General features: G+C 35.8%; 1 protein-coding gene across 3 annotated transcripts in view; it reads right to left on the bottom strand.

The window, feature by feature from the left end:
* The window catches only part of AKAP6 (A-kinase anchoring protein 6), a 491,158-nt gene that overhangs the window by 46,555 nt on the left and 418,242 nt on the right, over window positions 1-26,361 (bottom strand). For all 3 annotated transcript variants that reach the window (XM_078053548.1, XM_078053547.1, XM_078053549.1), the window contains one exon: window positions 5,067-5,282. In XM_078053548.1, the coding sequence (XP_077909674.1) occupies window positions 5,067-5,282 (216 nt within the window). The remainder of the gene's footprint in view (window positions 1-5,066; window positions 5,283-26,361) is intronic.

Here is a 26,361-nt window from a genome sequence, read left to right as displayed (position 1 = left end):
TCTTTCTTTATATCTTGTAATATCTTTGCTCTGAAATCTAATTTGTCAAATATTAACAATTGTGTTAGCTTAATGTATATTTTTCCATACTTTTAACCTATTTTGTTTTTATACTTAAGGTGGGTTTATTATAGGCAACATATAGTTCAATCTTGCTTTTTTCTTTTAATCCAATCTGACAATTACTGCATTTTAATCGGGGTTTTTAGTCCATTTATATTTAATAGAATTACTGATGTGGTTGGTTTAATCTTCCATCTTGCTTGTTTCTCTTTGTAACACCTGTTCTTTATTCCCATTTTTCCTCTTTTCCTGCATTGTATATATGGGTTTTTAATGATTTCATCTTGCTTCCCTTGTTGGACTATTAGTTATAGTTTCTCCTGTTTTTAGAGAGTCACAGTATATATTTTATCTTTTCAAAGCTTATTTTTAAGTGATATTATTTTTTATTCCTTCTTATATATTTTATATATAATATATAAATATATTTTATATAATTTTATATAAATATATTTTATAAAATATAATTTTACTTCTTTTTTGCATGCTAATTGCTTTTGACTAGATGTTAGATAATAAAAATTTTATCTGTTGGATCCTGGGTACTTGTATGCCTATAAGTGTTTTTGAGTTTTGTATCAGGATGCAGTTTAATGACTTTGAAAGAGTTTCATTCCTTTTTTTTTTTTTAAGGTTTATTTATTTATTTGAGAGAGAGAGGGAGTGGGGGGAAGAGGAAGAGGGCAGAGGGAGAAGGACATAGAGAATCTCAAGCAGATTTCCCAGTATGGAGCCTGAGGCAGGGCTCGATCTTACGATCCTGAGATCATGACCTGAGCCAAAATCAAGAGTTGGACGCTGAACCAACTGAGCTACCCAGGTGCCCTGAAAGAGTTTGATTCTTTCAGTTCTTGCTTTTACAGTTTTGGGGCAAGACTAGAATGGATTCATTTAGTCTTAATTTTACTCCATTACTAAGGCAAATCATTCTTAATACTCTGGCACATGACCTGTGAATATGAGGATTTCTCCTGAGGCTGATGGGAAAAGGAACTATTGCCAGCTATGTGTGAGCTCCAGGAATTGTTCCCTGTAATTTTTTTGGATGGTTCCTTCTGCTTAAGACCTGAGAAGATCCCTCTGCAGATGTCTACAGCTCTCTCTCTGTAGCTCCCTCCTCTCTAGTACTCTGTCCTATAGCAGCTTTAGCTGCCTTGGCCTCCTCAGACTCCCAGACCTGTCTCTTCCACTCAGTGAGACTGCCAGGTTCTGCATAGACTTCCTTTCTGTACACTGTGCCCTGGAAACACTAGACAGAAATGTGGGTAACCATTGCATCACTTCATTCATTTCACATCTCTTCATTGCCTCATATTCAAGGTTAAAAATTGTGATATTGTCCAGTTTTTTAGTTGTTTCACATATGAGGGTAAATCTGGTCCCTTACTTTATCTTGGCTGAAAGTGGAAGTCTGCCGATGTATTATTTTAAGCGGAAGAAGGCCTACAGCCTTCATCAGAGAGTTATGGTCTTTTCACCAAAAATCAGGAAACACTGTTCTGAGTGGATTTATAGATTATTGGTAGGGATTATTGTTGTTAGTATGGACTGTCTTACACATTTTAATTTTCATCTATTGTAGGAAGTGATATTTAAACTGTTAAAGTAATAAAAATCCTGGTTCTCTACAATAAATACATAATAAATTTGGAATGCTATTTTGGCAGATGGGATGACTTAAGGTAATACAAATGGGTAGTATTGTCAGTCAAGAAATGGGCCTGAGTCAATGAAAGGTGTAAAAGGAACAAAGTCGAAGTTTCTTTGGCTCGCAAAGAAAGAAGGGAGGAGACCAGGAAAAAAAACAACATACAAATCAAATGAAAATTAGAATTAAAGCTTGAAAAGTACGGACAGAGATCAATTTTACAGGTTACACACACACATAAACACACAAAGTAAGTCTGGGCAAAGAATTTAAATATATGAAGAACAAGTGTAATGTCAAATAATTATGCAATTTCAAAATCTTGATAAGGGAGAAAGATGTTTTTGGGAATTTAATACAAGATCTCTTGCTTTCTTGCAACTTTTAAAAAAGAGACAAATATATTCATTATTTACCTAGTTAGGGGTAATAGAGAAGTCTGTTTGACATTTATACACTTACCTGAATTTTTCTGAATATTATGGGAAGGTTTTCGATATTTTTGTCAGTGTTAACTATAAGAGGGAAGGCAGTAATTACCTGTGAATATTACCTAGTCTATAGTTATTTGTACATTTGTATTATCTTTCTAGCTATGCTTTTTCAGAAGGGGGAAGGGATCTTATTCACTTCTGAATATCTAATATTGACTACTATAGAGCATCACATAGAGGAAGTTCACTTATTTAACAAATACTACGAAGTACCTATTAAATCCTAGGTACCACGTGGGACTTTAGGAATGCAAAGGTGAGCAGAAATTGGCTATGTGGCTGCTTTCTGCAGACCACTGGAGAAGACTAATAGTAATCAAATCATCACACAAACAAATATAAATTGAACAATAAGGAGCATAGCAGTGCATGTATGATTAAGTGACATCTCTTATATAAGCTATTTCCAAAGTGACTAATGAAGAAAATTCCATAACGTGGTGATTGAATCAGAGCTTCTAATTCTCAGTATCAGAACCTAGCCCACATTTTTAGAACCCACTTTATCTAATACTTCATACAGAATTTCCCTAAAAAATAACTTTTAAAGAAAAGAGTATACCACAGGGTACTTCACATCATGTTTTAGAACTTGGAAGCATTGTCTCTATCAGACAAAAAGAAAGGTCAGAAGGTTTCTTCATGGTCTCATGAAGGTGAATATTCTTATGGAAATGTAACAGTACTCAAAGCTATTTTGTGGGAACATGAACACCGATAATGAATATAGATATAACTCTAAACTAAATGCCAGAATAAAACAAAATTTATGAAATAAAGCATGTACTCATTCATTTACCAAATATCCATCAAACATCTACCATGCGCAAGTATGTCCCAGGCCTTGGAAACCTAGCAGTGATAGTCCCTGTGCACACGAAGGGGGTGGCATGAGGGCGGAGACATATGATAGAAAGCAAACAGACTACTTAGAGACTTCTGATTCTCTGTATCAGCAGCCTCCCACAATGGTCAAATACTTGCCTGCCCATCAAAGCAACTTGGACTCTTTATCTAACCAACAAAGATCAGAAGCAAGAAATACCTCCAACTTAATGAGGTACCCTGTGCTTACTGTATTGTTGGCGTTAGTCCCATTCTCTTTTTTCCTTTTCTTGACAGTTATTTTTAACCTTGTTTAGCACAGAAGACCGTATTTGCTACCTCCGTCATTCTAAACAACCTACACATTCAGCAGCTAACTTAAAGAAAAGGGGAGACTTTTCTCTATCTGCAATTTATATCTACTTCTATGTATTATCTTGAGCCTCTAAGAAGTAGCTAGGGTTTTAAAGTGAAAGCTTACCTTTACCACAGAAGCAGGATAAAAATGTCTACATCTAGTCCACAGAGATCTAGTCCTGTATCCCTGATCATATGATTTCAAATAAATCCCCAAAGAAAGCCATTTTTGTCTCCTCCAAAGCAGTTTGAATGCTTCCCAAATGTCAAAGCTTCTCCAGGTGCAGATGGTTTTTGTATAAGTTTTATTATGGTCACTACCATGCTTAGAGGCTTCAAACCATAGAGTAAAAAATAACCTCTTTTGCCCTTCCCAACACTAAGAAAGAAAGAAAGAAAGAAAGAAAGAAAGAAAGAAAGGAAAAAGAAAACACTCCAGCTAAATAGCTTCAAAACAAACAGGTCATTTCAAGAAAAGACATCCAATTATATAGACTCTGATTACTGGTAATAACTTGGAAGTCTTAAGAAATTTAACAACTTTAGCTCAAAATAATTAAACTGAACTGTTAAGGATAAAATCACCACCTAGACTCAACATAGCTACAGATGCAGAAAGAGTAAGAAGGCTTACTGATTCATTGTCCCTTCTGTTGCCAGTCCCCAATGCCAAATGAATCAGATAGCAAATATTAATGCTTTTTTTAAATTAGAATTCATAGGAGAAGGCTTTTTTTTTTTTTTTTTTGGTCCTCTTTTTTTCTGTAGCAAGATTATTACATTTGATTTTTCAATTTTGAATCTTGGACTTTTCAAAGACATGGAACTGATAACATAAACACATAAGAAAAACTTTCCATTCCATGTATGTATGTATGTATGTACTTCATTTATGTAAGTCAAACATGAGACTTAGGCCTTCAACTAATGGACATTGACTTCAAGGTCATTTGAGGAATGTAATCATTTTATCAATAAACCTTTTCCCTTAAGGGTATGAAGGTTTTCTGGACAAGGGCTTGTTCTATATTATTATTAAACAAGTCTGACTGTCACATTTATTTCTTTCATGTAGCAACAGCTTGAACTTACAATTAACTTGGAAAATTCTTAAAAGGGATCCCTATCCCTACCTTGAACACTGCATTAAAACTCAAAGAGGAAACTTGCTACCTCTCAGCAACACACCTCTATCAGAAGGAGCTCCAAGAAGGAACAGTGGAGTTTGTTGAATAAATAGTGTTGACTCATTATGTAATGAAAAGGTAAGCAGTATACTTTATGTCATTACTTTATCTGTAGAGCATACACGTTGCTACATATGCTTTGAGAGTGGAAAGTCACCTTCTAACAAAATCTTCATGGGGTATTGTATGATTAAAGAATATCATTGGTGAAGGAATGATTGAAGGAATTAATGGCTTAGTTTGGTAAGATTAAGGGAAATCTTCATGTGATTTTTTTGAAAGACAATGAGATACACTGAAACACTTCTTATTAGTAGGCAAATAAATCTCTGTGCTATGACAAAGGAAGTTTCATTGAGTGGTCGAAGATACCTATCCCTTTAGTTTGCAAAACCACTTGTAAGATGAATACATTTTCCAAGCCCTGAAATATTTTTTTTTCTGAGAAAAATTAGAGACCATTATGCTTAAAAGAAAAAAAAAATCACTCACAGACTCCTTTCCCATCTTCTTTCGTAGCCGTGTTTGCCACTGGACAGCTTGCATGACAATGGCTTCCCACCTTCTTTCGAGATTTACAATGATCAGTTGCATGGGCTGGTGGTCTGCGTTCAGATTGCAAGTCTCCCGGTCATCTAGAAGATGCTGGCATAATCGCAGGATGGAGGCCACTCCACGACGTCGCTGCTTGATTTCACCACAGAGGGACTGCAACAAAGAGAGGAATCGATTCATGGGTGTTTATAGAGCAGAAATCCCTAAAACATGAAACGCCTTCTTCCACCATAATTTCAAATTGTAGTGATATCCTTGGCAATGAACAATAAGACAAGAAGGGCTCTGGAGTTGTCTTTAGATTGGAGACCTCCTATTGATACTCAACTAATGCCAAAGAATTTAGCTGCATCCCATTCCTCTTCCCTTTTTTCACTGATTTGTCCATCTAAAATGCTGGGTCCCACCTTGACACCTAGGTGATTAACAATTTATAACTTAATGAAATAAATCATGTAGGTCATGGGAATGCCAAACAGATTGACATGCTTTGATTCCGGGTCACAGGAAACACAAAAGATAGAAAAGTGCCCCGAAAGGACATGGAATTTTCCCAAATTTACTCCTAGATTTTTTGGAGCCAAAAGTTCAGTTTTCTACTGGCTGGGAAAAAGTTAAATAAGATTGCCAAGAATTTTGATATATAACATCTATTATTGGGGGAAAAAGGGATAAGCAACATTTCTCTTCCAAAGCTTGATTAACAAAGCAATAATGTTCTGAAAACAGAAATTAGGATACCGGATTATTATTGCACTGTTTGTTGGTTGCTGTTTCCTTTAATAGACATGCACACAGTTTAAGAAGGATATGCATGCACCAAAATAGCATTTTGCCCCCAGAAGCATTTGTATTGCTGCAGTGACCCTAAGCTGAACAATTCAAGCAAAATAGTGGGTACACATGTCTAAAAATATTATATCTTTTCTTTGCCTACGGATAGTGTGTAAGTGATATTCTAATTTGAAGCCTTCAGGAGAAATGATGATTATATCCACAAACATCACTGAATTACTAATCTCCTTCGACTGCTACAATTGGACTGCTCTAACAGTTAACAGATTGCTTATTAATCAACAAGGGTAAACAAGACAATGCAATTTCATTTAGTGCGAGAGTTTTAATGCCTAAAAGTATCTGTGCTTAAAATGTTAATCTAGATAAGGCTTCATTAGAAGAAGTCTTAAAATGATTAAGTGCAGTTCATTGAAATGTGCACAGAGCGGTAGTAGATCAGCAGGTGGACATTTCATACAGATGTTCTGCTTATTGATATAATACATGCTATAGCCATTTAAATGACCCTAACTCAGTAATAGCTGAAATTCTATTATTTCTGTAATGAGAGAACACTGTACCTTTAATATTTCTGAATTTTAAATAAGGTGAATGACAAATACCCAAACCTCTATTTATGGCAAAATATGACTAGGAATTTTATTATTCAATTTATACCAGTGCAGCATTTTTAGTTATGTTTCCTGAACTTACCCTTATTTATTTTCCTAGCATTCATTATTATTTTCCTACATAACTCCTGATATAACCACTAGGTCTGACAAATTTCTTTACTGATGCTATTCATTTGTTCAGTGCAGAATGAGGAGGAAACCTCTGGATATTCAAAGATAAAACTTGAGGGCCGACTAAAGCAAAAAGCATTGTTTCCATCCCCTCCTCCAATACAGCTACCTCCCCACTCCTAAATGCATTCTCTCTCTTTCTCTCTGTCTCTCTCTCCCTCTCTCACACACACACCCCCTTCAATTTCCTCTCTTGCTCTAGAACTTGAGCAAGTCAAACTATCAAGCCAAATTAATTCCTGCCAAATTTCGGTCCATATTAACACTTCAAGATAATAATGTAGCCAACTGAAATTGGTTGAAGTGAGTCCTGTGAATAGGAATATTGAGGATTCCATTTTTCATTTTTGTGTTGCTATAAATTTGTTTAAAATACAGGGTTAGGAAAATCAAAAGTGTTATTTCCATGCCATAAAATGGGATCTTGCAAAACTCTCTTTGCAGTTGACTAGACTAATAACTGCATTCCTCAAGCCAGCAAAAAGTCCCAATGTTTCTTAGCCAAGTGAAAATTTGCCAGGGACAGCACTAACAGTATGTGTGGGGTTAGAACGGCCTCACTGGTAACATTTACAAAGTAGCCCAAATGGGCTTCATTCACCTCACAGGCACTTTCAAAGTTCTGAAACAGGACATGTGAGATCACCAGGGGAAATTTTCATAAAGGTCATTGGCCATAATTTTTTTATGAGTATCTAGAATGTATCCAGTATTTAAGTAACCAGATGATCCCCAACTCACATCTTAATGTGAGTCAGTCCAGGTAGTTTAAAAACCATGAAAGCTGTTTTTGACATTCAGTATCAGATTTGATGGGATGTTAACATTCACTATCTAATTTTTGGATCTTCACAATCTTACAGTTTTTTTTTTTACTTTAAATATCCAAAGAACTTAGTCTATATCCTGGATTGATAATTTATCCTATATGCACACAGGGAAATAACACTACTTTAAAAAGGAGGTGAAAATTGAGAATTTTAAATGGTCAACATATTTTTGACACTTTTTTATATCTAGGAGATATAACTGATAAAATAACATTCTTCTACATAAATGGGTTTCCATGACAACCATTAAAATATACATATTTATTTATAATCACAAACACATACTAAATAAAACCAATGCATTTGCTGGCAATGTTTCTTAGAATCAGTAGCTTACATTATTTCCATGATAAACTATGCACAGAGAAATGTTAAATATAACTATACAGGAACAAGTAAGTATTGTAACTATTTCTAGCTTACATTTTCAGAGGAAAGTACTTTAAAACAGAAACCCAAACTAAACAATCTAAGACAGACGTTGAAATAAGATAAACTCATCCCTGTCTCTCAGACCTCCTCAAATGTACCCTACACTTTCCATCTGCTAGGCACTGTTTCAAGCACTGAGGCTTCAAAAAGGAGCAAGTTACTGCTCCTTCTCTCAAGGAGCCGAGAGTCTATGGAAGGTGGATGATACAAGTAAGTGTGGTAATGAGAGTAATGTAGAGAGAGACAATTTAACAGAAGTTCGTGCAAGTTGCTACTGGAGGAGTTGGTGAAATCTTCAGGGAAACAACGTTGAGTCAGATGGTCTAAGCTGAATGGTTGCAGTTCTCAAGACAGAAGGGTCGGGAAGCAAGTGTCCTGGGGCTATGGGGGCACCTAGAGTGTCAGGGAGAAGAGACAATGAAGCAGCTGGACGGGAAGTAAGGAACAGAAAAGTTTGGAATGCTTTTCATTATTGTCGGTTTGGAAGCATTTTCCTTGATATCTCATGAGATCATGTTGGTTCCCAAGCATAGTCATATTGCGTTCACAGAAAAGTACAGAGATAAGAAGAGTCAAAGGAAATCTAAAAAGAAAGAGAAAATCTCCACTAATGATCAATATGTCTAAGAAAGAGATTCCAAATGCTTTTGTATGTAGTTGTCCTATTATTTGGTAATTGTTAGACAATTTCTTCTTACAGGACTACCTCTGCTAGTACAGAGGTCTTTGCCTTGTATCACTTCAGAATTCAGTTGTTGGAATATGGTTTGGGTGTGCTGCATTTAAATTTCTGATGAACTTTTTATTTGCTTTATTTTACATTTCTACTCAATTTCTTCATGTTATTAAAAAGGCAGGCTTGCTATGAGAAATGTTCTAGAAAAGTAAAATTTTAAATTTCGAAGTCAATTTTTTTTTCTTTTACAATAATCGGATCTCCAACCCTCTAAACATCTTTTTGGACATGCTGCAATAGCGTTGCCAACAGGCGGGAGGTTTTTATATCACACTTATAAACTGTCAGTCTGGTTTTCAATTCATCAATGGTGATGCAAAGGAGTGTTTTTGGTTTATCTGGGGGGTTTTCTTTCCTTTTTTTTTTTTTAATGGGGGTTTTTCTTTTTCCTCTCCTTCCTCTGTCAACCTTTTTGACTGTTTAAAGCACTCTATTATTAAGCCAAATGTGATGTGACATCACTTTTGACACTGGCTTCAGTTTAACACTATTAAAGGTAAGGCTTCCAATATTGGTGTTTTATTTTTCATTATATATTAAACATAAACATATATATGTTTATATACACATATATACATATTGTACAACATGATTATAATTTTCTTGCATACCCAAATTCTTGACATTAAACAATAGTGTCATCTACTATCACAAAAGCATATAAATAAGTTTACAATCAAAACTATAATTAGACCAAAACCCAACTGCACAATAAGTAAAATGTAAGAACCAAATAGAGAAAAGAGAGATGAGGAAGAAAATACAAGTTTAAAACTACCAAAACTAAGCATATGTTAAAAACAGAGAGAGAAAAATTCTGAGAAAACTCCAAAGCAATTTGTCTCTATGTATCTTACATAATTATATTCAGCAGGTTAATGTAACATCATTAGGTAAGTCAATCTGAACAAAGTGATAGGACTTCAGGTGATCTGTCAACTAAAAACCATTTGCAAAGCAATGCCATTTTTAAAGTCAAACATAACTTTATTTTCTATTTTTTTTAAAGATTTTATTTATTTATTTGACAGAGAGAGACACAGTGAGAGAGGAAACACAAGCAGGGGGAGTGGGAGAGGGAGAAGCAGGCTTCCCGCTGAGTAGGGAGCCCCACGTGGGGCTTGATCCCAGGACCCTGGGATCATGACCTGAGCCGAAGGCAGACGCTTAACGACTGAGCCACCCAGGCGCCCCTAAACATAACTTTATTTTCTAGATTGATCAATTGTTTAACAATATCTATTGAGTATGCCCTCTCTGTGGCAAGCACAGTAAAGAAGTTTCAACCTGCAAATATGGATACATACCTGCCTTCGATCTAGTTAGAGTAAGGAAATAACAGAGAGAGGGGAAAAAAGTGAAAAAGACAGGCAAGTTCTTCTGGTTTAAATATTCACAAGTAAATAGCTCCATCTCCTGTGGCAAGGGTTTCCCACACTTTTTCAAGTGTTTTTCTTCTTTTTTGCACTTTCTGTATTTTACCATTTTAATTTCATGAGGTGGGCAGCGGTTTTCTCTTCATCTGCTACCTGTGACTAGATGTGTGGAGCAAAGGTTCTCCGAGAGTGTTCCCCGGGCCAAGCAGCATCAGCCTCACCCATGAACTGGGAAATGCCAGTTCTCTAGTGCCTCGCCACATCTTCTGAATCTGCAGCTTGGGGATAGGCCCCAATGAGCTACGGTTTAACAGACACCACAGGTATTTGTTTGAAAACACTGGCCTACAGGAAATGGAGGAACTTTGTTCTACAGATAAGAGAATTAATCCAGTTGAGCAGATTTTTTTTTTTAGAAGTATAAAATGGAAGTTACAAGTTCTAATTCTCAAGTCACACTGTTAGCCAAGAGCCTAGAGACCACGCCCATTTGGTGATCAGTTATTTTTTTTTAATTGTTACTGAATTACTGAAAGAAAATGAATGAATGAATCAATCAACGAATAGATCTTTTTGACTAGAGGTATCTTTATATTATTAGTACTTGCTTGATGATCTTCAGGAATTTTCAATATAATTATTAAGAATGATAATAATGGGGGCGCCTGGGTGGCACAGTTGGTTAAATGTTGGACTCTTGGTTTCAGCTCAGGTCGTGATCTCAGGGTCTTGAGATCAAGCCCCATGCTGAGGCTCCGTGCTGAGCATGGCGTCTGCTTAAGACTCTCTCTCCCTCTCCCTCTGGCCCACTGCGTTCTCTCTCTAAAATAAATAAATAAATAAATCTTAAAAAAAAAAAGAATGATGATATATTAGGTTCTTTGAATACCTATTTGATATTTTTTATTTTTTATTAATTTTATTGATTTATTAATTAATCCTTTTTATTAATTTTATCAAATTAGTCACTTAGTAATGAATGACTAATACATATGGCATTGTGCTAAATTAAATAGAAGCTTCTCTCAGGAAGTGTGCATAGTGAAACAAAACCATGACGATTATTTGGAAGGTATAAGGCATCAGATGCAGGGAATGTTAATGCTGCAGCCATGGTCTAATAAGAACATACAGCAGATGGGGAAAATGAGAGGCAAGACTGTACCTCTGTGAGTCTTCAAAAGACGCTTTTAACTAGTTGATTCGGGATTATTATTTTGGGGCAAGGTTGACAGAGATCATATGGATAGTATTTCTCATAGTAATAAATATTTATTAAGTATCAATTAGGTGTCAAACTCCATACTTTTCATTATAGGATTGGAATTGGTAAATAAGAGGAATATAATAAGATGTGGTACCTGTTTTTAAGTGCCTGTGATTTGGCTGTCAAGAGAAGACTCTGCCTCCTCAAAGTAAAAAAAAAAAAAAAAAAAAAGGCAAAGGTTTTGGTTGTTGTAAGTTTTAAATGAAGTAAACACAGGAGTAAATCTTCATTCCTTGTGGATAGGCAATGGTTTTTTAGATAGGACATCTAAAGCAGAAGTGACTTCTGACTTCTTAGGCAATGATTTCTTAGATATGACACCAAGAGTACAAGTGACTTTTGGACAACTTAACCAAAATTAAAAACTTTTGGTCTTCAAATGACACCATAAGAAAAAATGAAAAAACAAACCACAGAATGGGAAACAATATCCGAAAATCATATATCTGATAAAGGATTTGTATCCAGAATATATAAAGAACACTTAAAATTCAATAATATAAAGATAAGTAACCCCATTTTTAAAATGGGCAAAGTATTAAATAGACATTTCTTCAAGGAAAACATACAACTGGCCAATAAACATATGGAAAAATATTCATCATCATTAGACATCAGGGAAATGCAAATCTAAACCACAACTACATACCACTTCACCTGCACTATGATTTTAGCACTAGGCTAAAATAAAAAAGACAGAAATCACAATATTGGCAAGGATATAAGGAAATTGGAATCCTCATGATCTGTTGGTGGGATTGCAAAGTAGTGCCATTCACTCTGGAAAATAGTATGACATTTCCTCAAAAAGTTAAACATAGAATTACCATATGGTCCAGCAATTTCTCTTCCAGGTAAATGCCCAGAAGAATTGAAAACATACAACCATACAAACATCCATAACCACATTATTCATAATAGCCAAAAAGTAGAAACAACCCAAGTATCTATCAATGGATGAGTGGATAAAAAAATGTAGTATATCCATACGATGGAATATTATTTGGCAATAAAAAGGAATAAAAGGGCGCTTGCCCGGTTCAGCCAGTGCAGCATGTGACTCTTGATCTCAGGGTCATGAGTTGTGAGATTGAGCCCTGTGTTGGGCTCCGGCTCAGCGGGGAGTCTGCTTGGGATTCTCTCCCTCTTCCTCTGCCCCTCCCCCCGTGCTCTCTCTCAAATAAATAAATAAATCTTAAAAAAAAAAAGTAATGGCTATAAAATTCCCTAAGATGGAGTCATAACTACAAACCTATAAATCTCAGTCAACAAATAAGACATTCTGCTATATGATAAAAATAATACAGTGCTGTTTTTAATATAGCTCTCCTACTTCTAGAAATATCATAAAACATAAACAGAAAAGAATACATAGAAGAGCATGGATATGGAAAAGGAGTTGAAGAAAATGTGGAAATTAAAGAATGTTAGTTAAGTCTAATTACTGCAGTGGTGAGTTTCATTTACCATCATATACATCTTATGAAATTGTAATCTATTGTGTTGTTGGTGTCAGGAGAAAAATGAGGAACATGACCTATCAATGTACTTCATGTACTTCACCAAAGATCATTCTAAGTTGGCTATACGTATATGAACAAACACAAAATTTTTAAAACGTTATGTTCTCCTCAAATATTTAGTCAAGGATTTACTTGACTGCAAAATAATAACCAACAACCATTGAAGCTTATTCAATTGCTAGCATACTATTCTGAGTATTTTCTTAGTTATTTTTCACTAATCTCATACATTAATGACAAACATTATTTGTGTATTTCTGTCTGCTATGTATTTTGTTAGGTATTTTTTTTTTTTTTTTTTAAAGATTTTATTTATTTATTTGAGACAGAGAGAATGAGAGAGAGAGCACATGAGAGGGGAGAGGGTCAGAGGGAGAAGCAGGCTCCCCGCTGAGCAGGGAGCCCGATGCGGGACTCGATCCAGGGACTCCAGGATCATGACCTGAGCCGAAGGCAGTCGCTTAACCAACTGAGCCACCCAGGCGCCCCATAGGTATTTTATATGTATTGGCTCATTTAATCCTCACAACAGTACTATGAGATATATATTATTGCCATGTGCCTATTTTACAAACAAGGAAATAGAGACAGAGAGGCTAAGTAACTGACCAGAGCTAATGCAGCTAATAAGCAGCAAAGGCAGGATGCTAACCCACGCAACCTGAATTCCAAGCAATTCGTAAAAGCATTATCTACATTTCCTTTCATAAGAGGGCTGAAGAGGCTTGTAAAATTTCTCCATTTTCAGACTATTCTGGTCCCTGATTTCCAACCAGATGTGGCCATAGCCATAAAGTTACTGTTGAAAACACAGCCAACAAGTTCTTCAGTATACCTTTCAGGGGTCTATCTTATACCCATTTCTAGGCCATTGTTAAAAATTAGTAATCTATGTAATTCTTAAACCCAGGGTGGTTGTGATAGCAGAGATGGAAAAAATACTAATTCATTCACTGAACAAGTATTTATTGAACACCTATTATAATGGGCACTGTTCTGAGTGTTTGAGATGCATCTGTGAACAAAAGAGATGAACTTTCTACCCACAAGGACCTCACATTCCACCAGACAGTGGAGGATAATCTCTCTTCTGAGAAAAATGTAAGTTATATAAATAATCAAAAAGAGATTGAACAAAAGTAGGAAACATTCATTAGGCAAATGATGATCCAAGTTTGCAGCAGCGGGTCAGCAGATCTTTTGGTCCTGATGGCTCCATTCTTGAGCCAATTATGTGCTTACCTTAACCATATCTAGTATATAAGTATTGCAAATAAGACTTTCCATCCAGGAATTGTAAAGAGGTAATTCTTCAAAACAGCAAAAAAAATAAAATACCTCAAGTGAGGTATGAATGATGACATCTGCATATTTTAACTGATTCCAAACTTAAAAGACAACATCAGCTGATATAGGAACTCAGCTCAGTTGCAAACCCTGGGACTTAATCTATATTGAAGCTAAATATTCTATAAGCATTCAGTGAAGTGCAAAAAATAGCAATTGAAAAATGACATGATTAAATGGCACGACATGCAATCATTTGCTCTCAATTATATCAATGTATCTTCTTCATTTCTAGGAGTCAGGCAGAAATATTGTTTTTTAAATGCCTCTATTAAATTGGTCACCAATAATAAAATAGATGAGAGTCCTAATAAGCTCATTTACATAACATACATCATACACTACAAAACTATTCTCTCCAAACAGTTTTGCTCATATATTTGTCTCCTGGTTGTCATGAGTCTTTGCTACATTAGCAGATTTCAAAAGCATAATACTGCCTTCAGAACCATTTGTAGAAAAACGTTTATGAAACTTTTCTAGTTAACCCTTGGCAGGATCCTTATTGCTAATTATGGAAAAGGTATTGATATAATATCTTGGCTGTCACATTTTATTATGGTGATGGTAGGAGCAGAATCTAGGTCTGACATTTTGGAAATACCATCTAATTGCAAGTTAGAAACAGAGAATGACAGTTTTAAGTAGATTATAACTTCTTTCAAAATAACAAACTGGTTTATTTAATGTAAAAGCTGGATTTTAAAAATAGCATTAAAGACTCCTGAATTGGTTTACCAAGCACATCTCTATCAGCTTCTTGAAGAAGGTCTGGGATGTGTGCCAAAATAGTTTCAAAACTGTACATGACAATATAAGTCTAGATTCTAACACCAAATGATTTCTTATAACCATTTAAAATCAAAATATTTCCAGTGAATACTTCTATTTTTTAAGAAAAATCATCTCCCCTCTGTTCATCTGGGGAGCAGACGATTGAGGTCCAAAGACCAGTCACCTTAACCTCCATAGCCTAAATAACCTGACCTTTGACCTAGAAAAAAATCTAACTTCTTGCAATCTAGCATCCTCACCAATGAAGCTGAATCATTAAGGGCCACCAGGACTATTAGTTAATACTGCAAATTCTTGGATGAATGGTGTCATCAAGGGAAAAGCTAATCATTCTTTTACAAACACTCATTTGATGTTTTAATTGTACTTTCATGTGTTGAAAATTTTTAATTATATTTGGAAAGGAGTATTTCTATTTCTATTAGCTATTTTTTTTAGCTGTGGACTAAAATATAATAACCATTCTAAAATTGCAGACCCTCACTGTGTTATTCCATGAAAGTTGTTGTTATCCCTGTGTGGTATTCTTTAATTTTTTTTGTGACTTTCCCTCCATTAGGTTAAGTACTTTTAAATATGTTTGTTTTTAAGAATCAAGCTCAGTGGTCATGTGCTTAGTTCATATTCGCATGTAATTAGTAATTTGTTATATACTTCCTTTTCTAAATTAAAAACACTATTAAAATTCCAGACATACAAAACAATATGAAGATTAAGTTACTCTAAAGAAAACTGTAATAGCTTACAGATTGCTTGTATCATTACTAAAATGCTGGTATCTATTACAGAGTCTCCCTGGAATAAAGAATGCACTTTGGCAATAATCTTTTAAAAACATGTCCATTATTGTTAAGATGCTAAACTAGTCTGCAATTATAGGAAGGTAACTTTTAGCAATAAGGGGGAAAGGGTGCTGGATATAAATGCAACTTAGCCATTATACTACAAAATACCTTTTCTTAAAATTCTACAATCACTCTTTTCATAAGCAGATAAGGCATTAATTGCCATTTATTTTTACATTATTATATTTTGAAATCTATTTACAACACCCACTGTGCTTTTTATCTCTATTAGATTCCATGGGAATCATTTCAAAGTAATTCTGGGGAATGAATAAAGGTGATTTTCCTCCTCTAGATTATCTGCTGATCCCAGCTACCTGAACTCATCTGTGCGTTTAATGAATGTTGGGTATTCACCAGCCAGGTCAAAGGAATATTCAGGACAGTCTTGAGGAGAGAAAGAAAAGAATTCTATGTGATGAGGTACAGCACAATACACCCATTAGGCTAAATCCATAAGAGAAGGATCATCGTAAAGATCATACCCGGAGAATGAAATAGCAAGAAAAAGCAAGGAAAAAGAAAGTGAGAGAACACAGAAGCAAGGATGGCCTAAGAGGAGTTTCCAGGGATAGTGTGGAACACATAGGAGAGGACAGATTATTGAACTAAGTGGTTTCATGACTCACTCAGCTCTGTTGCATGGTATTTTTCTAGCTCTCTCATCTATACACAGCTGACTATTCCTTACCCCTCTCCTCTATCAAACCCTATTTTCCCAAATTTATCTCTGAGTAACATATTGTTTATTTCCTATGAAGCCACCCTTGGAACTTGTTAAAAAGCTCAGAGTGTTACTTGAAGTATAACAACTAGGAATTGGTATTTTAGGGAAGTATTTCTGTTATTCCAGAATCCTACAGGTGGGAAATAAATGAATTCAAGAACACTTGGGACACAATAAGAATGCAGGAAGAGAGTTAGGCTTTGGGGAATAACACCACTAAAAAGGAGGAAAATGATACTAGGGACAAAAAGTCAACACTGGAAAGACCCTTCTGTTTACTTATTTACTTCTCCCTGACCTGGAAGAGACTGAGGTATAGACAGCTCTAAAACTTCGTATTTCTGACTTTATTTTTATAGCATCTAAATAGGGCATTTTCTTGTGAGTTTGGATCACTAGGAATTTGCTTCTTAGCTCTTTCCTTTGCTTTTGTGGTGGAAACCCAGGGCAACTCTACTCCTTTTCACCAGTTTTCAGTATTCCCAGATGTGCAGTAATACTAACTACACTCTCAGGGTCGTTTAGAAGTTTAACTAACATGTAACAGCAAAACACTCTTCAACCATTATATTAGGTAGTAGAGAGATGCTGACTAAATATTAGCCAACTGGTAAACTGCTATAATGATTAGTTAGCTCAAAGCAATATTCCAGAATCTTGTGAAAAGGAAATATAATAAGAACTTCATTCTTTAAACATTCCCATAGCTAAAATATAAAGCAGAGTCGAGGAGAATTTTTTGAGAGCATTTTCTTGAATAAAGTTAATTCTCATTTTAGAGGATTCTGTTTTCATTACTTCTGAGGCACCACATCTCTCTCCTGTTTGCTCCCTAAAAGATGACCGAATATACTGGGGGGTAGTGCCTTCATTCATCCCATCTAATATTTTGGCAGCAAGGTAGAATATACATCATCTGAGCATGAAGGTGTTCCAGTTGAACATCTGAGAAGCAACTTGGATTGAGGGAAAAAAACACAACTTAGAGTCTTCTCCTAGTTTGGCAATAACTAGTTGTGTGATCTCAAGTAAATCATGTAACTTTTATGCGCCCTCAATACCCTTTCTCTACAATGCAATGATCCTTTAGCTTTTAAGATCTTCTGGCATCAGATTATTACATAAGCTTATTCTGTTAAGTGATAGGAAAAAGATCATGTGGTGGTCTACAATGGACTTGTAAAAAAATAGTAAAATACAACTCTGAATATCTCTCAAATCAGTTGCAAGTTGACTCTCATTTTCTCTGGTGTAATTCTAGTGGTGAAAGAATAATTTCATTTTGTCTATCATTTTTATTTATTTTCCCTTCACTGTCCTGAACTGTAGGAAACTACTTTAATTGGACAAGTGTTTTGTTGTAGTCATTTGTATGAGTCAACCTTGCTTGGCCTCAGATTCTGCTCACATATTCTGTTCATGTTCTAACATCTTCAAAATCTAACTCCAAAAATCTTTATAGTGAGAACCACTAAGTAAAGCACACAAAATTGAAAAGTTGACTTCCATTGTTGCTTTCATAAAGCTGTGAAGTCCGTTGCACCAATGTTTTATTGAGAGTTAAGATGGCATGTTTGAATGGATATCCATTGGCTCTCTTGCTGGTAGTCTTGGCTGTCAGATAAAGGAATGAATGGGTCTTGAAACATCCTTCCAATTCCTAAAAGTCATTTCTTCTGTCATGATGGAAGAGCAATAGAGAAGAACATTTTGAGAAAAGGAGGAGAGCACGAGGGGAAGGAAGAACCTGGTTTACCACCTATCCTGCACTTCTCAAAGGAACTTCTAAAACCAGACCTGCTGATCCATTTTTACACTTATCCTCATGACATTAAATTCAAAAAGAAAGAAAAATATCCTTGGGGAAGAGAATGAAATATTCTAAATGTATAGGATATAAGTTAGGATTTAATCAACAGTTTAGAGCATCAATGAATTTAAGAGAGATAAGTTAGGCTATTTTTTTTCCAGATGGGAATAATGATTTATGCCTCCATCCTATCTTAGAGAGGTTTTGGGAGGATTAATGAGCTAATGTGTCTAAAGCTCTTTAAGCTCCTCATATGGAGGTACAACATAAACAGAAGGTGAAAATGAGAGCAAACTCAACACTGAGTTGAACTCCTGAGAGTAAAGCCCCTGGAAATGAGAAGCTGTTGCAGGTCAAGATGGTAAGTCTCTGAATTCCAATACCAAAGGAGCCTTGGTTTATTGTCATATGTATTTTTAATACTCTTTAAAATAGGACTTCGTAGTATTAATAAGCATTTCTACATTTCCTATTAATCACAATGTCCCTTGTAATGATCATTTTTTATTTCTACTCACCAAATGAGATAGGCTTAAAATTGAGTTGTGAGAATTGCAAAGACATTGGTATTAACTCGTATGAAATCATTGGTTTGGTATTATTGGACTATGGCCTGGATTAGGATTCAGGAAATGTGGGCTGCAATCTGGCTCTGGTTGTGTGGTCATTTAATATATCAGAGACTTGTTTTTTTGTTTTTTTTTTTCCTTTGGAATAAGAAGGTTGAGCTAGCTAAGTGATCTCAGGTCCTGTCTCGTGATAAAGTCTGCAATCGGCTAGTACTTCTTGAGTATCTAGTGACTCTAAGGTACATTGTCTATGGTACTATGAAGGGTATGCAAAACAAATATTTTAAGATAGTCCTACTTTTAAAAAGTTTATACTCAAAACAACAATGACATATCACCACATATCTATTAGAATGGCCAAAATTCAAAACACTGACAACACAAAATGCAGAAGAGGATGTGGAAAAAGGACTCTTATTCAATGCTGGTGGGAATGCAAAATGGTACGAGCACTTTGGAAGGCAATTTGGTAGTTTCTTACAAAACTAAACATACTCTTTTTTTATTATTATTATGTTATGTTAGTCACCATATAGTACATGATTAGTTTTTGATGTAGTGTTCAATGATTCATTATTTGCGTATAACACCCAGTGCTCATTACAACAGGTGCCCTCCTTAATACCCATCACTGGGCTACCCCCTCCCCTCACCCCCCTCCCCTCTGAAAATTCAAATCAAAGCCACATTGAGATACCTCCTTACCCCAGTTAGAATGGAAAAATTAACAAGGCAGGAAACAACAAATGTTGGTAAGGATGTGGAGAAAGGGGAACCCTCTTACACTATTGGTGGGAATGCAAGCCGGTATAGCCACTTGGGAAAATAGTATGGAGGTTCCTCAAAAAGTTAGAAATAGAGCTATCCTATGACCCAGCAATTGCACTACTAGGTATTTACCCCAAAGATACAGTTGCAGTGAAAAATTAAACATACTCATCATCATACAATCCAGCAATCGTGCTCCTTGGTATTTACCCAAAGGAGCCGAAAACTTATGTCCACACAAGAACCTGCATATGGATATTTATAGTAGCTTTATTCATAACTGCCAAAACTTGGAAGCAACCAAGATGTCCTTCAGTAGGTGAATGGATTAATAAACTATGTTATAATCAGACAATAGGATATTATTCAGTGCTAAAAAGAAATGAGCTATCTAGCCATGAAAAAGACATAGAAGAATTTTAAATGCATATTACTAAGTGGAAGAGGTCAATCTGAAAAGGCACATACTGTATGATTCCAACCATACAACATTCTGGAAAAGGCAAAACTATGCAGAGTAAAAAGACTGCCAGGGTTTGGGGCAGGGGGCTAGGGGTGAGGAATGAATCTGCAGAGCACAGATTTTTAGGGCAGTGAAAATACTTGGTATGATAAACCATAATGACAGATACATGTCATTATATAGCTGTTTAGACCCACAGAATATAAGCATCAAGTGAACTGTAATACAAACTATGAACTTTGAGTGATCATGATACATCATTGCAGGTTCATCAGTTGTGACAAACGTACCACTCTGGTGGGGGAAGTTGATAATGGGGGAAGCTGTGCATGTGTGGGGGTAGGGGGTATAATGGGACATCTCTGGACCTTTCCCTCAATTTTCCTATGAACCTCAAATTGCTCTAAAAGAAATAGAAAATTAAAAAAAGTTTACACTGTAGTTTGTTGCAAAGACACATAGATTCCTACCTATACACACTAGGATAACATTTAAATAAGCACAGGCCTCTAGGCACATGCACATACTATTCTGTTCACTCTTCCCCTCCTTCACTTCAGATCTCAATTTAGAGTCACTCATCCTAGGAATTTCCTTGCCCCTCCCCAGGACACTATGTTAATTCCTACCACATTCTATTCTATTTGCCTGTTGACTTGTTACTAACCCCCTTTAGCAAACTGTGTGTTCCTTGGAAGAGGACAAAGGATGGTTCACCCCAGTACCCAGCACAACACTTGACACAGGTATTTGCATAAGAGAAAAGTACTGAATAAATTTAAAATATCCTTACCCACACTCCCAAATAATCTTGAACTTGCTTCTCTTCTTAGTTACCAGAACCCCGCTATCCTTACACATGTTCTATTACTTCCAATGCTTTTTGTTGAAGATTCTTTTCCTTATTTAAAGGGGACCTGAAGAGAGAAGCAACAGCATTCCAGGAAGAGAGGGGCTCTTAGTGGGAGAGAGTCTTGAGAAGGCCTTCTACTTTTGCATCCCTACCAGCAGAGCAGTTCCCAAATCCTGTCATCTCTAACCCAGAGGTCTCTCTTAAACCCAGCCTCCTATCTTGCACTCTAATTGCACTATTTCAAGTCCCCAGGACTTATCACCTGAGTTACAGAAGAGCTACCTTCCAATGGGGCTTCTTCTCTCAAAGCTGATGAACACACAACTCTGTAAGACCAGTCTCCTGCTCTGGGACACTGAAGATGCCCCCTTAACTTGCTTTCAACCTCACCTGATATTAGATATGTAGGTACCCCACGCTTCAGTATCAACAGACAATTTGCTATCCCTTGTATATGGTCTATATTTTTCTCATTCTGGAATTTAAATAAAACTAAGGGGAATCAAAATTTTCTGTTTCCTTTTTGTCTGGGCCTGAAATATTTGTACAGGAAGCCACTTACAGAATCTCTCAGAGGACCCATCTTAACACTCAGCCCCAGAAAACGAAACTCCCTCCTGAAGAATAAAGAGACATAGAAAAACCAACACATACACTAACAGACACTGTAGTTCAAAGGCGAGTCCAATCTGAACACTCAAAGCAAAAGACTAATACACTCCTTTTGAAACAGAATTAATACAAGAGAAGAGAAAACCTTAGAAAATTTTAATCCATTTCTCAAAAATATGCACAGAGATATTGCATCCATGGCACCAAGGTAGGAACTTCTGAAAATGAAACAAATTAAGATCGGCAAAGATTGTACAAAGATGAAAAGAACTTTTGGTGAATTAAAGATTGCAATGAAGACAAACTACAAAATTAGATACTGCAAAACAGCCTTGAAAATTCCACCAAAAGTCCCTGTTAAAGAAGTGGAAATAAAAATACATTTCTTTAAGTGAAGGGAAGATCCAGGGGACTCAAAATGCACAGAATAGGATTTCCAAAAGGAGGGAACTAAATGCATGGAGAACTTGTGGTAAACAGTAGGTAAAATTCTCTGATCTAAAGCAGAATTTCAATTTTCAAAAGCAATTAGGACTCACCAAGTCCCCAGCAAAAGAAATAAAAAGAGACCAACACCCAGTCATATACAAGTGGAAAAACAAGGTTACTATGTAGCAACAAAAATCAGACTTCTCCTTGGTAACTATAAATGCCAAAAGAATCATTAGCAGTTTTGATGGTCAAAGGTTATATTCCCCATGGCAAAATTTTATATTTGGCCAAGCTATTGTTTATATGCAAGTTCAAGCAAAATACATTTTTAGACATGCCCTTGCATGTTTGGAGAATATACTAAGAATGTACTTTTCCTATAAAAATTACTAGAAGACAATATAACAGTACTAAGAGTAATTTTTGTAAGAAAATAGAAAACCATGGTATTAAAAAAACTGATGTTGAGCAATGAAATGAGTATTATGAAGAATTAATTCTGAATTATTTTTCATATTCTTATGAAATATAATGCAAACATCAAAAGAAATTATTGCAAGTATGAGAAAGAATGTAATTATATTAGTAAAGTAATAATAATAGTTAATAACTAAATCCAAGATTATATCAACAAAAATGGATAAATAGGGTAGAGGATGCAGAGAAGTCAATTTCTCATTTTAAAAGTGGCATCAGTAAGAAGTCAATTCATTGTTATTGGATATAGAGGATATGTTTAAAAAATTCCAATTTACTAGGGTAAAAAGGAACAAAACAACATGTCTTACAGCAAAATATTTAAACAAGACCACAGTATAGGCTTCATGCATCGCTAACACTCAGCCCAGTGCCTGCCACATGGTAGGTGTCCAAGAAATATTTATTGAATGAATAAATGAATGAACATGATGAAACAAAAGATCAGTGATCTTAATCAAGAAACTAAATGTGATGGGCTTCGTGCTTTTATTAAAAGATATAGATCTTCAGATTTGATTAGAATACAATTTATAAAAAATTCACCTAAAACAATATGCTAAAAAATTGACAACAAAATGACAGGCAAGGATACATTATGCCTTTAGATACATCGTGAAGGTCTTCAAGGCACCTAATAGATGAGAAAGGAATAAAGCGAGGGCAGGGTCTCTGATTGTAGGGTCTCTGGTTCATTGTCTTAGATTCAAATCCTCCATCTCTTCACCCTGGTCATTAATTATATATGTACGTGTGTGTGTATATATATATATATATTTTTTTTTTTTTTAAGATTTTATTTATTCATTTGAGGGAGAGAGAGAGCACGAGCAGGGGGGGAGAGGCGGAGGGAGAGGGAGAAGCAGACTCTCCACTGAGCAGGGAGCCTGATGCGGGGCTCGATCCCAGATCCCAGGACCTGGAGATCATGACCTGAACTGAAGGCAAATGCTTAACCATCTGAGCCACCCAGGCGCCCCACTGGTCATTAATTTTAACCAAGAGTTTTCTGTATTCCGCTTCTCACAGACCTGTACGTTTGCTTGTCATCACCATACCAGCAATTTATTGGTATAGTTCTTTCTACTTTTAAATCAACCAAGTCCCAATGATGTATAAAACGACAAAATCATATATATTAATGTTACCTGTGCCACCATTCTCATTGAAATTCATAATTAGGAAGACCTTTTCTTTCCCATTTTAGACCAGCATCTCTATTCAAATTATAAAGATATAATGTTAGAAAGGAAATGGGTACAAAGACAAAGTTGGCTACTGTAGCGCCAAAGGCAATAAACTCTGGTTCAAAAGATGCCTTTGTCCTTCTAAAGCATCATTCTCAATGAAGTAAAACACGACTCCTGGTACACAATATGGGCTATGTTTTGGAAGTTTTGTGCCAGACCGAAAGTGTTGTTTAGAGGAATTAAATGGCATCTATAATTGAATAAATTTATCAAAGGAAAAAGATGCCTACTACAGACAGGGTCACAGAATGCTAGAGGCGAAGGGAATCCTTTCAAATCAAAAACCAAGTTTACAAAAAAAGAATATCGGCAAAAAGAAATTATTTACCAAGATCACACAGCTGGAAATCCTAGATCATATTGTTGCCAACCAACATGACCTAGTGAGGGTACTCAATAAATACCATTCATTGGTAAACTGTAAAAGAATAATGTCGTACTAAAGTTACAGAAGAGGACTGACATGGGTCTATCTCACGACCCCGAGATCATGATCTGAGCCATAAATCAAGAGTCGGACGCTTAACCAACTGAGCCACCCGGGGAACCCCTGTTATCCCCATTTTTAAGATGAGAAACCTAGGGCTTTAAGGAAGATCATGGATTAGAAATAGGTAGAGCCACTATAAATGCAAGCATCTTGAACCCATTGGTGTAAGCCTCTTCACTCTTATGGGTCAGATGCACTGCTCCCATCCTACACTTCGATAAGTGGAGAGCATGGAGACAAGTTTGCAATTCTGTTCTCCCAGTAGCTTCCTAACCTGAGTTTATTAACAATAAAAATAGCATTAAGTAATGTTAAGAAATCAATGAAGAATTAGGAATAGAAACATTAATCACACTGGTTTCAGAGCCTAAATGCAGTTCTGTTGATTTCCTAAGTAGCCATAAAGATGGGTGAAACTTCTCTCATCTTTCTAGATTAGCATTGCAGCCTTTAATGTCCATGAATCTGGTTTACCTGATAGCAGTAATACAAATGACACATATGAACTGAGTACACAGCTATGTCTTTGTATCCTCAACTCATTCCCCTTCATAGAAATCATGCAGCATCTTCTTCTAGTAAAAGGTATGCTCAGAAAGAATTAGGCCACTGTTGTTCCTTTTTATTTACTTTAAAAGGCTGCACTGGGACTGCCTATAAAAATTTCCTGTGGGTCTTCCCACCACCCCCAGATGGTAGCGTATATAACATTTATTTAAATCTATATTTGAAGTTAAACCTTAACCCAGCCAAATTTTTTTAAAGGCAGTTCTGGATTGTACACAGTTACTTAAAATTACTAAAGTGTTAGATGATGGATTTTTTTATATACGGTGGGAAAAAAATATCTGATAAAAGCTGAATTCAGTACTTTCTTTTGATGAACTTACTTGGTTAATATAATAGCTTTTTTCAAAAAAATTTATCTAAGACATATAGAAAAGATTAAATCCTGTCTGATGTTTGTTGATTTTGAAAGCATTCGCATGCTTTTGTCACAGCCAGATTGAATCACTATAATTCTTTGCAGCTTTGCCAACAACATCATTACGAAGTTTGTAATGGCTCCAGGACAGAGCAACGGGGATGATCCCGGACCTGTAGGGACCATGGCTTCCTTTCACTTATTTGAAAACTTCCAAAATATTCTCTTCTGTCTTAAAAATACGGGTAGTAGGGGACACAGGAAGTGTGATTATTTATGGTGGCATTTGAGATTGGTTATAGTGGACACGGGAAATTCCCTCTAAATGTCTTGGCTAGACTGGTCCAATTTTTTACTGCTGGAAATTACACAGTGAGATTTGGGAAAATATTTCTTCCAGCAGGTGAACTGTGTTTAGCTCTTTTATTTATCTCCTTTTTTTTAAAAAAAGTAAATTAGTGATATTCCTTTTCAGAGAAATTACTTAGTAATGCTGCACATTTAATAGTTAATTTGACATCCTTTTAAAGACTCTACCCCAAAAATTTTGATTTCCAAGATTTAAAACATTGACTCACTGACTTCCTTCAGCTGGCTGTCAAGTATTCAGAAATGGGATGAGGAACAAAGTAGGCTACAAGTTAATGTGTTTTTTCTCTTTTCAGAAATAGATCTTTGACCTAGGGACTGTTGAGTCTACAAAGTAGAGGCCAATTCTGGAATAGACTTACTAGGTCTGACTATTGGCTCTGTCATTAACTACCTGAATGACCTCAAGCAAATTACTTCAATTTTCCCTGCCTCCGTTTTCTCTTCTAGAGATACGGGATAATAAAATACCTGCCTCAGGATGGTGGTAAGGATTAAATAAACAAATGCAGGTAAAACATTTAGAAACTGTGACTGACATCCTATGAACATTAGGTTATTGTTAGTTACCTAACATTAGGTAAGTGTTAGTTGTCATTGTTCAAATTGTTAAAGATCGTTTTGTTCCTCCTACTGCAGTTCTAACACGGTCTCCTTTCTCAAAAGGAGATGCAGATGGTAGCCATTCCCATGTTTATGATAATTTTTGTAATCTAGAGCAGGGTCAGGAACCAAAGGCCTGAGAGCCAAATC

The sequence above is a fragment of the Halichoerus grypus genome, chromosome 8 (genome assembly GCF_964656455.1).
Source record: "Halichoerus grypus chromosome 8, mHalGry1.hap1.1, whole genome shotgun sequence".
Classification (NCBI taxonomy): domain Eukaryota; kingdom Metazoa; phylum Chordata; class Mammalia; order Carnivora; family Phocidae; genus Halichoerus; species Halichoerus grypus.
The sequence above is the reverse complement of the archived record's forward strand: the minus strand, read 5'-3'. Positions and strand labels throughout refer to the sequence as shown.